This window comes from Capricornis sumatraensis, chromosome 2 (assembly GCF_032405125.1).
Source record: "Capricornis sumatraensis isolate serow.1 chromosome 2, serow.2, whole genome shotgun sequence".
NCBI classification, from domain to species: domain Eukaryota; kingdom Metazoa; phylum Chordata; class Mammalia; order Artiodactyla; family Bovidae; genus Capricornis; species Capricornis sumatraensis.
The window spans coordinates 86,350,770-86,364,669 of NC_091070.1; the positions used below are offsets into that span (position 1 = coordinate 86,350,770).

The 13,900-nt window shown below is 39.5% G+C and overlaps 1 protein-coding gene across 2 annotated transcripts in view; it reads right to left on the minus strand.

Moving 5' to 3' along the window:
• The window catches only part of MAP2K5 (mitogen-activated protein kinase kinase 5), a 261,252-nt gene that overhangs the window by 219,454 nt on the left and 27,898 nt on the right, over nt 1–13,900 (minus strand). For both annotated transcript variants that reach the window (XM_068963925.1, XM_068963924.1), the window contains exon 4: nt 1,969–2,038. In XM_068963925.1, the coding sequence (XP_068820026.1) occupies nt 1,969–2,038 (70 nt within the window). The remainder of the gene's footprint in view (nt 1–1,968; nt 2,039–13,900) is intronic.

A 13,900-nucleotide genomic window follows, 5' to 3' on the forward strand; every position in this document is an offset into this window, starting at 1 on the left:
CTCCTACTTTAAACAAATTACAACTTAAACAAAATTCTTATTCAAAGTGTACATTAACCACTTAAAACCTGTGTGTCTCTAGAGTTACTGAGTGGGCTTCCCTGGTGGCTCAGAATGTGAAACAATCTGCCTGCAATGCAAGAGACCAGGGTTCAATCCCTGGTTTGGGAAGATCCCCCTGGAGAAGGGAATGGCAACCCGCTCCAGTATTCTTGCCTGGAGAATTCCATGGACGGAGCCTGGCAGGCTACAGTCCATGGAATCGGAAAGAGTCGGACACGACTGGGCGACTAACACTAGAGTTAATTAATGTCTCTGGACCTAAATATTCTCAACTCTAACATGAAAGCAATAATAGGCAGGACTTTTGAGAGAACTAGAAATGGTAACACACAAAGCAATATCTCTAAAAACAGCTGTTATTATCATGGGAGGGCCACAATGGTATATGGACAGGGAGACTGACAGGGACTGTTCACAAGATAAAAGAAAACAAAGAGAACCTGGAAAGATTCTGGACGAAGAGAAGTAAATATTATGGGAGAAAAGAAATGAAGACCCAAGGCATTAGAATTACAATAATCCAGGGTACTGTACTAGGGTTTGCTACAAGAGAGCTATAAAGTTATAAAGCAGGAAAGCAATTTATGGAAATGATTTCAGCCAGTAAAAAAAAAAAAAAATATTCCTCATGGAAAAACAGTTCTGAAATTTCCCCAAATTCTCTTGTCTTGTTAAGAAATAATTTGCATCCTGTTATTGGCCTGATACATAGAAATGGCAACTTTTTTTTCTCTTTTTTTTTTCAAGTTTAGTCTTCAGGTACAACAGAACTGAATTAATCATCATTGTTTCAGATATGTTATCAATGGCCAAGTTTTATTTACTTACTTAGCTCTTTAATAAGTTATTATCATTAGTTCACTAAATACTCCTAAGCCAGCTGCCCACCTTAATGCTAAAAGAATAGCATTACTCTTGAACCCAGACCTCATGGGCTGGCCGAGCCAGCTGCCTTTGGAGACTTCATCAGTGCAAATAGCAGTCTACTGGTTAACTGAGCCATTTAAACTTCAGAGAGTTACAGGTAATGAAAGTCTAGAATGCCTAATTGGAAAACTCATACCATGATTATTTGTACAGTATCAGTTAACGAAGGTAAAGTTTAACTTCTAATTATTTTAATTAAGCTATTTCTAAAAGACTCAGAGAAATTTTCTTATCTGTTTCATCAGTTAGAAAACACAGACTTCCAAGTAGGGCAATGTATAATGGGTGAAAGACTTAATGGTTTATATAATTAAACTGTTCTTTTTCACCATTATTCAAACTTTGAGACAACATTTATATACAGTTGAGCAATCATATCTGTTACAAGGCTAGTACTATCAAACCTAAAGGGAAAAACAAATGATTTGACTCACCAAGACTCACTCTCATCAGCTCATATTTTTTGAGACTTAACAATCAAATTCCTATTTAGGAGGATTTTCAATTATTTAGAAGATATATCCCCCCCAAAATCCAGCACCAAACATTCCACCAAAATATCTCTCCTAAAACCCTCTAGTAAATCAAGGCTTCTATACTAGCTGAAAGCTTTCTCCTTAATAGCAACTCTGGCTACCATCATGAGCCACAATTTATAAATATCCAAAATTAAAGTCATTCATTTTCCTTGGTTTAGAAACCATGTGGACCCCCAAAGAGTTCTTTAAGCGAACGTAAGTATGCACTTCAAAAACAAAAAACAATCTAGTTAGTTTAATTTACTCTACTAAATTAGATATTTTATCTGCCATAACTATAATATAGCCTGCAATCCCCATGGTAATGAATACTTCTTTTGTTTTTTCAAATTAAGAGCTAAACATCATGTTATGTGCATTTAAACCTTTGGAAAACATAACTGTTGATGAAACAGTTTGCTGAAATAATCATTGTTGATTAGAATTTGTTCAACATTACCTCTTGGAAATATCTGCAGAGGCTCTATTAACTGTCCATTTACTTGCTGTTCCATTATTGTAGAATAATACTGCAAAGAGATTATAGAAAGAGATTACTCAGTAATGTATGAACACTGGAACAGACACTTATGGGTTGTTTAATTCACAGCACTTTTGTAAATTGCTGGTACATACATAGCAGCCTAGAAAATTCTTTTTCTCTATTTGCACATCAAACTGACTATAGTGGATACTCGGAACTGAAAGTCCAGTATAGTGTTATCCTTCACGCTGTCTTTAAGAGTAAAAATGGCTGACTAAGACTTTAGGTCAGTATCTCATCTCTAGAAATGTTTTGAAAATGATATATATTAAAAATGACACAAAGTATTTTAGTAGAAATTTCTCAAATTGCCTTCTGTTCTTTTTCCCTGGACTTTACAAAGCAAAATGGAGATGCCTCATATTCAGTTTGGACCTATATGCCAGTTAGTTAATCAAACATTATTCATCTTTGTGTATAAAATATACAGACAATGGAACTCAAAATCACAGAGACTGTGTAACAAGCAAACAAGACATGACCCATCCAAAGATAACAGGACTAACGTGATAAAAAGGCAGCCCAATTTCAAGCAAGCATGACTTTCATGCTTTAATCTTCTAAATACTTTAGTATGGATCAAATTTCACTTTAAAAATTTGAGCATGAAAAATAAAGTTCCAAATTCAAAAAGCCTTCATATATCATCATAAACAAGTTCATTCGGTAGGCTGTATTACAGTCTGCTCCTATTTTCCTTAATATGTTAATTGATGAGCATATTTCCACCTAACCTGGAAATGGCTTCTGTGCCCTGACTTCTTTTAACACTTGACAAACAACAAAATGATGTTCTTGGTGGAAAATATCAACAATGAAAGCCACTGATTTTGTGTTTCAAGGGACTGTCAAAGAGCAGAACTCCCCTTCTGTACTTGTTTCTATATTAAAAGCAAATGCAGGGACTTCCCTGGTGGTCCATCTGCCTTCCAGTGCAAAGGACCCAGGTTCAATCCCAGGTTGGGGAACTAGACCCCACATGCTGTGGGGCAACTAAGCCCACACCACAACTACTGAATCTGTGTACCTCAACTAGAGAGAAGCCTAGAGCTGCCATGGAGAGAGCCCACATGCTGCAACTAAGACTTGAGGCAGCCAAAAGTAAGTAAATAATATTTCTTAAAAACACATGCATATTTCCTTTTTAGCTATCACACTTCCAGAAAATTTTTCTTTGATAATCATTATTTGTTGACATTCTTAAAAGTTTCTTTTTAGAAAACATGTACATATATCTCATTGCTTTTATGTACATTAAAATCATCACAAGATTGAGTTTATTTTTCCCTTAGAAATAAAGGGGAGTTACAAAATTCCATATCATCTGTAAAATCACAAATTAACAAGTCTAAGAATCGTCACCCTAAAAACAAAGTGAATGTGGATTTTTGATGTGAAAGTGAAAGTAAAGTCGCTCAATCATGTCCGACTCTTTGTGACCCCATGGACTGTACCCTACCAGACTTCTCTGTCCATGGGATTTTCCCAGCAAGGGTACTGGAGTGGGTTGCTGTTTCCTTCCCCAGGGGATCTTCCCAGTCCAGGAATTGAACCCGGGTCTCCTACACTGTGGGCAGATGCTTTACCCACTGAGCCACCAAGGAAGCCCCCAATGGCTATGGGCTAATAGAAGGATACCCTGCCTTCTGAGAGCTTTCAAACCATAAAGGAAACTCATTCTTTCCCTCTATGATGTAAAAGTATATATACATACAGCATAAACATGTGATACACTCTCTGGAATACGTACTAAAGCAAATGTCTTTCAGGAAACTATATTCCTTAAAATCACAGAAATATAGGGCTCGCCATTACTCAACAGTGATGACAAGTAAATGAAATATCAATCATGTAGGCTGTCAACCTTATGGGACAGCAATAACTGTTAACAAGTAGTCTGGAAAAATTGTCCGAAAATGACTTGTCCTCAGCACACAAGTATTTGAGGTTTCCATGGAAAATTAAGATGCCAGTGGCTATTTGAAACATTGCTCAGGTATTCTTTTTAATGGGAAATTTGCTGGTTATTGATCCACGGCATGTACCCTCTTGCTTCTGGAAGGCTGCAAGCAACTTTCCAATCAGTAGCTGTCAAAAAAATTACTGCCTTTTTATACTGATACAAGACAACAGCAGCGGTGGTGTCCTCCTCTACTTAATGCTTTTCTTTAATTAACTGCTATGTACAGTAGCTTAGGAATTTCAGTTACGACTTGACCACAGTCCTAGAAATCAAAACAAATAAAATATCCTTATGCTTTATCTAACAAATTAATTATAGTTGTCTGAAACCGGTGCTTGGGGTCAAGTTTGAAAACAAATAACCTCACATGTAAAGGGTCAGAACAGGTGCAAGGTATTTTTTTCCTACTATAAAACCTTGCATGCATGAAATTGACCTGTTTTCCAACTTTATTTATTTACCTCACAAAATATATAAATAAAAATGGTTTCCCTTTCATTTCTGAGCTGTGCCAAATCAACTGGCAAGCCATACATACTTTTAGGACCATTGTAGGAATTTTTTTAGCCATCTGTAAACATCTCTTTGTACACTGATTAATACAGTCACAGTAATGATATTAAGCATGCCACCTGACAGCTTCTTCAAAGCAAGTGGTCAGGATTTGTTTTTTGTTTTCTACAATTCTTCCAAATCCAAGGAGTGTTTTCTCCTGCTAAAATACAGGGTTTGATCTGTGTTCATATTAACACAGAATCTTGTGTTCCACACTCCAAACTAATTCACCCTCAAGGGCAAACTATAAAGGGTAGTGAGTAAACCCATGGCATGGGCCCACTCTAGGCAACTGACCCCTCCGGAGCAGGCCTGGTGACGGCTGAGCGGCTGCCAAGGGGGCTCGGAGCTTAGGCCACTGCTCACATGGCATTCCTCAACGGAAAAGGATAAAACGTGGGCCATGCACAGTACCTCCTGGCATGGGGCAGTCCTGATGAGCCACAAGGCGGGTGCTGCCCAGAGAGACGAGCAAGGCCTTGAGACGAGTTACAGACAAGCCCTGGGACCTCAGTAATGGCCACTTTCAACTGATGACCTCAGTGAAGAAATGCTCACGGTGTCTCAGTTTACTCAGCTGTAAAATGAAGGTGGTATGTACCCACAGGACTGTTGTGAGACTCACACGAGAAAATATGAGAGCACTTAATAAGTTATAAAGCAAATTCCTTTTAGATCTTCATCCTTTCTCAGGGTTTTATATATTTTCCCTTTAGAGGGGATTCTTTCCAATTTTGTTCTAAATAGTGATAAAATAAGCAATAATGACAAAGACTAGGTTTGTACTAGATAAAAACAAAATGAAAAGACAACCAACCAAACCAAACAAAAATCTAAGTCTTTTATACCAAGGTATTTATTAATGATATGGTTTAGACAGAAAAGTAACAAAGTGATCATGATAACATTAATAGAGCTATAATTTGAAGTTATCCAGAAAGCTTTCTAAGCTCAACCTCTATTATCCTATCCAGCTTTCATTACCCCTAACACAAAGCCTGGCACATAGTAGGTGTCTGATACATACTGACTGAAATGGAGATGGATACCAATTCTGCCATTTATTAATCTGCACAGCCTTTAGGAAGCCATTTAACCTCACTGAACCTTAGTTTCCTCTGAATGAGAATAAAAATAGCTTCTCTATTATATAGGGTTACGGTGAAGCTCAAAATTAAACTGCAGCAATAGAATTAGTGAAGGCATGTGTAAACGGTAATGATTAGTAGTTGAGAGATTTAAAAGTGAACCTCCTAACAGTGAAACAATATTAAGCACAGTGCTTTCTAAGTAGAAGTGTTCCAGGATTTAAAGACACAAAAATGGTATGTATGAAAAGTACGAAAGACTGCATTCATTCTGAACACGTCAGCGGCAGTTATAAAACGTTGTTTTCTCTGGTATCCCCTGTAGAATCTGTTACATGGAGTAATTGCAGCAATAATCAATAAGCTAACTGAGTAAAAGATTAATCAGTTTTGTGATTGCTAATGGAATCTCCAGTACCAGACTCAGATTAGTTTCAAAGTCCCTCTGAGATGTTCTTCAAAATCCTTAAACAATTTTAATAAGGATGTGACAAAGTTTAGCATAGTTATCCAAAAATCTAATTAATTTGAAACAGAGGGCCAGATTCAACAAGGGGATAACAAGTACAATTTTTGGCTTTGTTCTGTTTGCAAGTTTATCATACAGTATTCCTGTCTGTTATGAACTTAATTCTAATTCTAACAGCGCAATCCAATCAATAATTACAACACTTTTTTCTTCATGGAAATCTGCCACATAAAAACTTGAGTTCTAAAACAGCACAGTTTAATTTTACAAGGCACAAGTCCTCTGCTGAAAGGAGAGAAAACAAAGAGACAACAAAGAGATATACCCAGAAATAACTCCCACTCACTGGATACCTACTGTGTGTTAGGCTCAATACTGATAGAGCCCCTCAACTCCCCTGCCAAGTTTATGATTAATTTCTCCGTCCAAAACTTTATTCCCTTTCTTGTCCCACCTCTGTTCCCCTCGGTATTAAGGAGTATCAAAAAAACAGGAGGGACTGAAACTTAAGTAAGACCCTTCAGGGCCCTCCTGGGTTCAAAAGCCCCTCGTGTCCTCTGTTTCTTGTTGCAGAAAAAGGCTTTAGTCTCCTAGACTTCCCTGAGTTCCAAAGAGCAGATTCAAGGAGTAAACTATTAGGACAACAGAATCACAGGCCTGCTTAGTTCCTCCTGAAGGGATATTGTTAACATCTGATGCATATCTGTGTTCTATAGAAACTGTTACATACGGTTACTGTGAAGCTCAAAATTAAACTGCAGCAATAGATTAGTGAAGGCGTTTGTAAACTGTAATGATTAGTGGTTGAGATATTTAAAAGTGAACAGGTGGAGGATGATGAGTACTTGCTGACCACAAGCACTGGACCCCAGACTGGTTGGAACCAGAAGGTTGAAATTCCTGAAACCTTACCCTGTAACTTCACCTCCAGGCAATCAGAAGAAGGTCCATGAGCTGATCAACTTCCTATGACCCCCACCCTCACAATGTCTTTAAAACTCCGACCTGAAAGCCATGGAGGAGTTTAGGCCTTTGGACCATGAGCTGCCATTCTCCTGGCTTGGTGCCCGGCAAATAAACCTTCACTTCACTACAAACACCCACTGTCAAGAGCATTCTGTACCTCATTCACATGAGTCCTTGCTTGGTAACAATACTAGATATTTACATTTATTCACCTAATTTCTCACAACCCTATCCTATTCTAGGAATATCATCACACCTATTTGACAAATGTAGTAAATGATTTATCAGTCAACCAAGAAGAAAACTCCTTTCATTCTAGTCCATGCACTCAGAACATAAAATGTTTGTTTGCTAGTTGAGAGTCAAAAGGTAAGTTATTCTCATTTATGACTAAGGATGCTAACTGTTTGTCATGCAGTGCAAACGAAATACCATATTTTACTGCCATCAATTTACTATGGTGTTTTATATTTTGGTTGTATATTAAAATATAATCATGATTTTTATTTTTTTAAAAAAGATCAGCTATCTCCTATTTCTCATACCTCAAAAGATTTAACTAAAGCAGGCTACGGGGTGGACTGCTGAGCTGGTGGAGAGCCTGGCTTCTTCACTGTCACCTGTACGAGTGAAGCCATGTTGCCTGGCCTTTCAGAGGCCGGGGGTGGTGGGAAGGTATTAATATACTGCAGATTCTCTGCTGGCTGGTGACTCTTTCTTCAGGGGCTCCGCCACCCCTCCACATCTTCCTTCTGCCTCTCTTGCCACACTGCTCAGTTTCCTGTAAGTGATTCTTTCCCCATTCCTCCTTTAAATACTCAAGTTTCCCGTGGCTTTTCATCAACCTTCCTTTTTTTATGTTATCCTCTCCTTGAGTTAACTTCAGCCACTTCAAAGCTTTCAATTACCAGAGGAGTCATTGAGACTAATTAGGAGCTGATGAATCACAAACCTTTATTTCCAGCCCAGATTTCTCTCCTAAGATTCGGAACATACCCAGTTGGTTGTCCAGGGGCCCCCTCAAATTCAACAGGTCCCCACCTCTCCCACCCTCCCTCATGTCCTAGGCCTGTCTTCCAACATATGGGCTCACCATCTGGATGAATGACATCACCATGACCTAGCCTCCCAAACCACTCCTTTCCTTCTTCCCCACATCTAATCCATCGCCTTCTTACTAACTCTACATTCTCCTCACTGCTCACATCCTCAAGCTAGGGCCCCCCATGATCGAGCCTACTTGCCTTCACAACCTCATCTCAACCCTCCCACATTGTCCATACCACACTGATCACAGGCAGTGCCTCCTGAACACACCAGGCGTCCTTTCACCTGGGCCTTTAAACACTATTCTCTCTCTTCAAACACCCTTTCCAGACCCCTTGTCCTTGCTGCTCCACCTAGACACTACTCTCTTCAGGAAGCCGTATCTGTCTCCAGAGCTAGATCTGGTGCTCCTTCTCCGAGCTCACAGAATACCAAATGCTTAGGTCGCTCTGCCTGGTATTTGAGTCTTTCCTGTCCTCCCGCGTGAAACACTCTTTCCTTTTTTGTTAAGTTCCCTGACTGAACCATGAGCTCGCTGAAGGAGGGAACTATATGTTCACTGCATCTTTACCACCTAGCATAGGGCTTGGCTAGATACGTGCCATCCCATAAATATTTACCGTATGAAAAGCTGGCTGGAGCCTTCCCTGGTGGCTCAGTGGTAGAGTCTGCCTGCCAATGCAGGAGACACAGGTTCGATCCCTGATCTGAGAGGATCCCACATGCCGCAGAGCAACTAAGCCCATACGCCGCACTACTGAGCCCGTGCTCTAGAGCCCAGGAGCCACAGCTCCTAAGCTCCATGCGCTGCAGCTACTGAAGCCCATGCACCCCAGAGGCTATGCTCTGCAACAAGAGATGCCACCACAGTAAGTCTCACACTGCAGTGAAGAGCAGCCCCCACTCTCTGCAACTAGAGAAAGTCCACGTGGAGCAACAAAGACCCAGAACAGCCAAAACAAAACAAAACAAAACTGGCTCTATGAATACATGGGCAAATCAGTGAGTGATCTCAGGTCCCATCTCTGCATTTACCAGCCATGTGACCTTGAGAAAGGCAGGCAACTTGTTCGTGCCTCAGTATTCTCAGCTCTAAATATGAAAAAAATACCTGCCTTGCTCACCTCATAGAGGTGTCAGGAACATCACAATCATAGAAGCTGGTATATAAGAAACATTTTTATAAAGTACTTTGAAAGATATCTTAAAATAGGGCACCATGTTACTATGAATCTCCCACTTCCAAGCAACAGTACATACAAGGAAAATGGCCATGACAATAGGGTGACATAGAAACCGCTAAACAAGACTGCCAAAATCAGACCAAGTACAGAGGTAGCATTTAAGTAATGTTTACCAAGGCTGAGTCAGTGTGCCCGCAACTCCCCTCAATTAGTACAGTACGATAAATAATAATACAAGTGGAAAGGTACTATAAGGAACATTGTTTCTCCATCTGGAAGTTCATCAAGGCCATGGACCACGTCTCATGTATTTTATCATGTCTTATGCCAGAGGTGTTAATCTGGTGTCTATATGGGCCTTGGGCGATCCTTGAAATTCCTGAACTCCTAGGTGAAATGCTGCACTGTGTGAATTTTCTGGGAAAAGAATAAACACCTCTCCTCACATTTTCAAAAAGACCTGTCTCCAAAAAACCTAAGAAGCTAGCAGAGTACCCAGCCATAGAGAGTACAGCACCGTCCCATATGCATAGTGGCCACTCCGCATATGTTCAAGGGGAGAAGGCCAATAGGAAATAATCCAGACGTGATGACCACGTATTCTCATTGGCTGGATCTCTAACTTAGTGGCAAGTCTTACATATCAACTCAAATCAAATTTATTTATCATTTTTCTATACATTTATAACAGAAACGTTTCTAATCTCTCCTTAGCATGCCTTCTGGCAGACAATATAAACAATACAGTATGAGGATATACTCATAAAAAATAAGCATGCTGGCTTTTCCTATTAATGATAAAATTTTAAAATTCCTGTTTCGTCAATACTGCAAGCATACCCCATTATATGTAGCTGAGTCAGTAATTACAGCAATAATCAATAAACTAACGAACTATTTGCAGTCCATGGTTATATAATTTAGTTTTCCTGGTGAAGAACTCAACAACCTTAACTCTGTCAGATGGCTACAAATTCAATTACAACACTACTCAGCAATGTCATCAATTATACTTTCTTTCAATTATTTCTTATACTTTACATTTAAGAGATATCCCTTCTATGATGCTCACCTCTTAAGAAGCACACAGCAGCTCCTTAGTCAAAAATAACATATGAAGCTAATCTATTTTGAATACCAAATTAATAACTATCTTTATTTTCTGGCTTCAACCCCTGAAAACTCATTTCCTCTGCCTTGAGGTGACTACAAGGCACACATGCTCTTTCTTAAATGACTCTAGACCAAGGGTCCACATATGGTCATGGATTGATTAGATGAAGAGAAAGAAAATCACAATGAAAAGTCTTCCAATGAAAGGTCAACAGGGAACAACTCTGGGGCCTCTTTATAGATCAACATTACCAGACGAATGTATTTATTAGTGATTTAAAAATGAAACAGACAGTAAGTTGGCCAAGTTTAATGATAACACTGTTTTGGACAGTAAAACTATAAAGGATGTTAGGGAACTCCAGATGGTCTTAATAGGAATTGAAGTTTGGATAGCCAACAGCAGATGAAATTCAACTTGGCCAAGTTTCAGGTAACGTGTGCTGGCAGAAGTTTAAATTCGTATTCAGCAATGGGTCCAAAACCTGTGGGATCCTCTCAGATAAGGCTTTACTAGTCACCACCATGGTTGGCTTGAGGCACTGTCTACACTGGCCTTTCACCTGATCTCTAAGTTGTGGCAATTCTGCCATACCTCCAAAGGAGGAGAAGTTTAAATAGCTTCAGGGAACCTACCACTTAAATAAAACAGGAGCATCAGGTCATAAAGATAGCAGGCCAAATAGGACATTCCCTTATAAGTAGACTACTTTATTTAGCCAGTTCCAATCGTGTTCAACAAAGATTCAGCCTACTGCTCAAACGTTGTTAAAAAAATTAATGAAAAGGCAGTGAGGATGAGTAAGTAACATATAACAGAGAGACTTGTAATAATAAAGACAACTTGTTTTAATGTCCAATTACAATTTACACCTTTTTGTACATATTGTAGTCATGAGTTGAAGATTTACTGAATTCTTCTAACTTTACTGTATTGTAGCAAATTTATGTTCACCTTTCAGATATATATAGAAAACACCCATCTTGTTTCCAGTAAAACTGGCCCTAAGAGAATGGGTTCACTTGGAGGTGCTACAAGAGCCTAAGGCCTTGGTTATGCCCCACAGCAACCTGACTGCTGGACGTCCATCATCTTCCAGTCCACATCTCTCTGGAAGAGAAGCTCCTACGATAGCCCCTAAGAGCCTCACTGATGTCCTGCATTTTTCGGTCCCCTCATGTCAGCTGCCTCAACATAGGACCCCAGAGGACCCAAACTGTAGGTCATCCTGAGCCCTCCATAGAGAGGGAACTGAACTAGAAGCGCGACCATATTAATGACAAAATATTGGTGGTTCAAAGCCCCAGAATACTCTGGTGCCACCCTGACTGAGGCCTGCTTATTCTGTCTCTTCCTTTGCTTCCACGAGCTACCTAATAATCTGATGCAAACTTCCATCTGCTTCTGCTTCTTGTCAGCAAAAACGCCCTGAGGTATTTCAAAGAGGGGCTAAATAAGGGGCCACTACATTCTTATCACTATTTCAAGGACATCCATATATCCCAGATAACATAGAGAAGAAAGTTAGAATAATCTGCCTCTGAAAAACAGTTTCATTCTTTGACTAGGATGAGAAAAAAAATACAAAAATTTTACTTATAGCTTGGAGTATGACACTATTCCAATTTAAAAGAAGCTAAATAATTTAAAACACCATTTATCTGCGCTTCCCGGATAGCTCAGTTGGTAAAGAATCCACCTGCTATGCAGGAGACCCCAGCTTTCCTGGGTCAAGAAAATCCGCTGGAGAAGGGATAGGCTACCCACTCCAGTATTCTTAGGCTTCCCTTGTGACTCAGCTGGGAAAGAATCTGCCTGCAATGCGGGAGACCTGGGTTTGATCCCTGGGTTGGGAAAATCCCCTGGAGAAGGGAAAGACAACCTACCCACTTCAGTATTCTGGCCTGGAGAACTCTATGGACTATAAAGTCCATGGGGTCGTAAAGTGTCATGCTCTATACCTTAGAGCATGATACTACGCCAATTAAAAAAAAAAAAAAAGCAAAGCTAAATAATTTCTAACAGCATTTATGTACTGCATTCAGTTTGCCTGTCTTGTTCTTTTCACCATCTCCCCACCCTGCCAGGAGAGTACCGAGTATTACCAGTTGTTTGGATGGATCAACCATTCACTGAAGACCAAGCTATTTTGCTACATACAAAGTACGCTGGACCGACTTAATGTGGAACATATTTAAAAGCACCATGTGGAAAAGCGCTTCCAATCTCTGCTCTATGTAGAAAACTTTCTAATCGTAAAGGCCCTAAGGCGGTTTAACAGCTAACTGGGCAACACATCCTAAGGTAAAATTCAGCCCTGTAGGAAGGAAACTTCAAAAGCCCAGAGTATTTCTTTACAATCCATTTCAAACTCAGGTACACTAACATGCTACTAAGTAGTATTATTTTTCTGTTATCAGGAAAACAGTGGTATTTGCAAAGCTTCTTCTGTAGGATCTCAATAAATGCCAAAACAAAAACATCAGTTAACCAGGAATGAAGACTGGGATTCCAGGACCTAGATCTGTGTTCAGGCCTTCCCATTAATTAGCAATATAACCTCAAACTGAATGTGATCTTGCTGGGCCTCAGTTTCCCTATCTGTAAAATGAGACATTTGGACAAGACCTCTAAGGGTTTCTTCCAACTCTACTTGAGCAACTATGATTTTTCTCTTTTTTAAAAAAATTTATTTTTAAATTGAAGGATATTGCTTTACAGAATTGTGTTGGTTTCTGCCATACATCAACATGAATCAGCCATAGGTATACATATCTCCCCTCCCTCTTAAATCTCCCTCCCACCTCCTTCTCCATCCCATCCCTCTAGGCTACTGCAGAGTCCCAGTTTGAGTTCCCTGAGTCATGCAGCAAATTTCCACTGGCTATCTATTGAGAAAGTATGATTTCTGAGGCAATCTCCAAGTTAAGCACACTAGGATAAAGCGAATCATATCCAAATTTACAAGGTGCTACAGATCTCAAAGAGTATTCTCCCTCATGGTACCCAACATCTAACAAGGTACACTGCAGTCAAGTATATCAAAGGGAATACTTACACTCCAATAATACACAATGTCTGCCATAATGGAAAGTGTTACAGTTAAACCCACCCCATATTCTTCCGGCAATGTGGAGAAATGGTGTAAAGAGAGAGATTAGGCAAAACGAAGAAAATAATTCCTATTAATACTGTTTTCCACTCATACAGGCCTCTCAGTATCAAGAGAACTAGGTGTAATAAACCCTTTACTAGCCACAGGATTTAGCAGAAACAAATACGAGTCCATTTACAAAAGTAAGATGTACTGCTGAGTTCCTTGAAGAAAGGTCACCTAAAAGCAGAGGTTAACATTAAAATAACCCCCTCCTATAACTGAGTCTCAATGATAAATAAAGCTTATGATGAATCAAAAATAAGGCTGATGTTTCATGCTGTAAGGAAATGAGGTCAGCACTACCA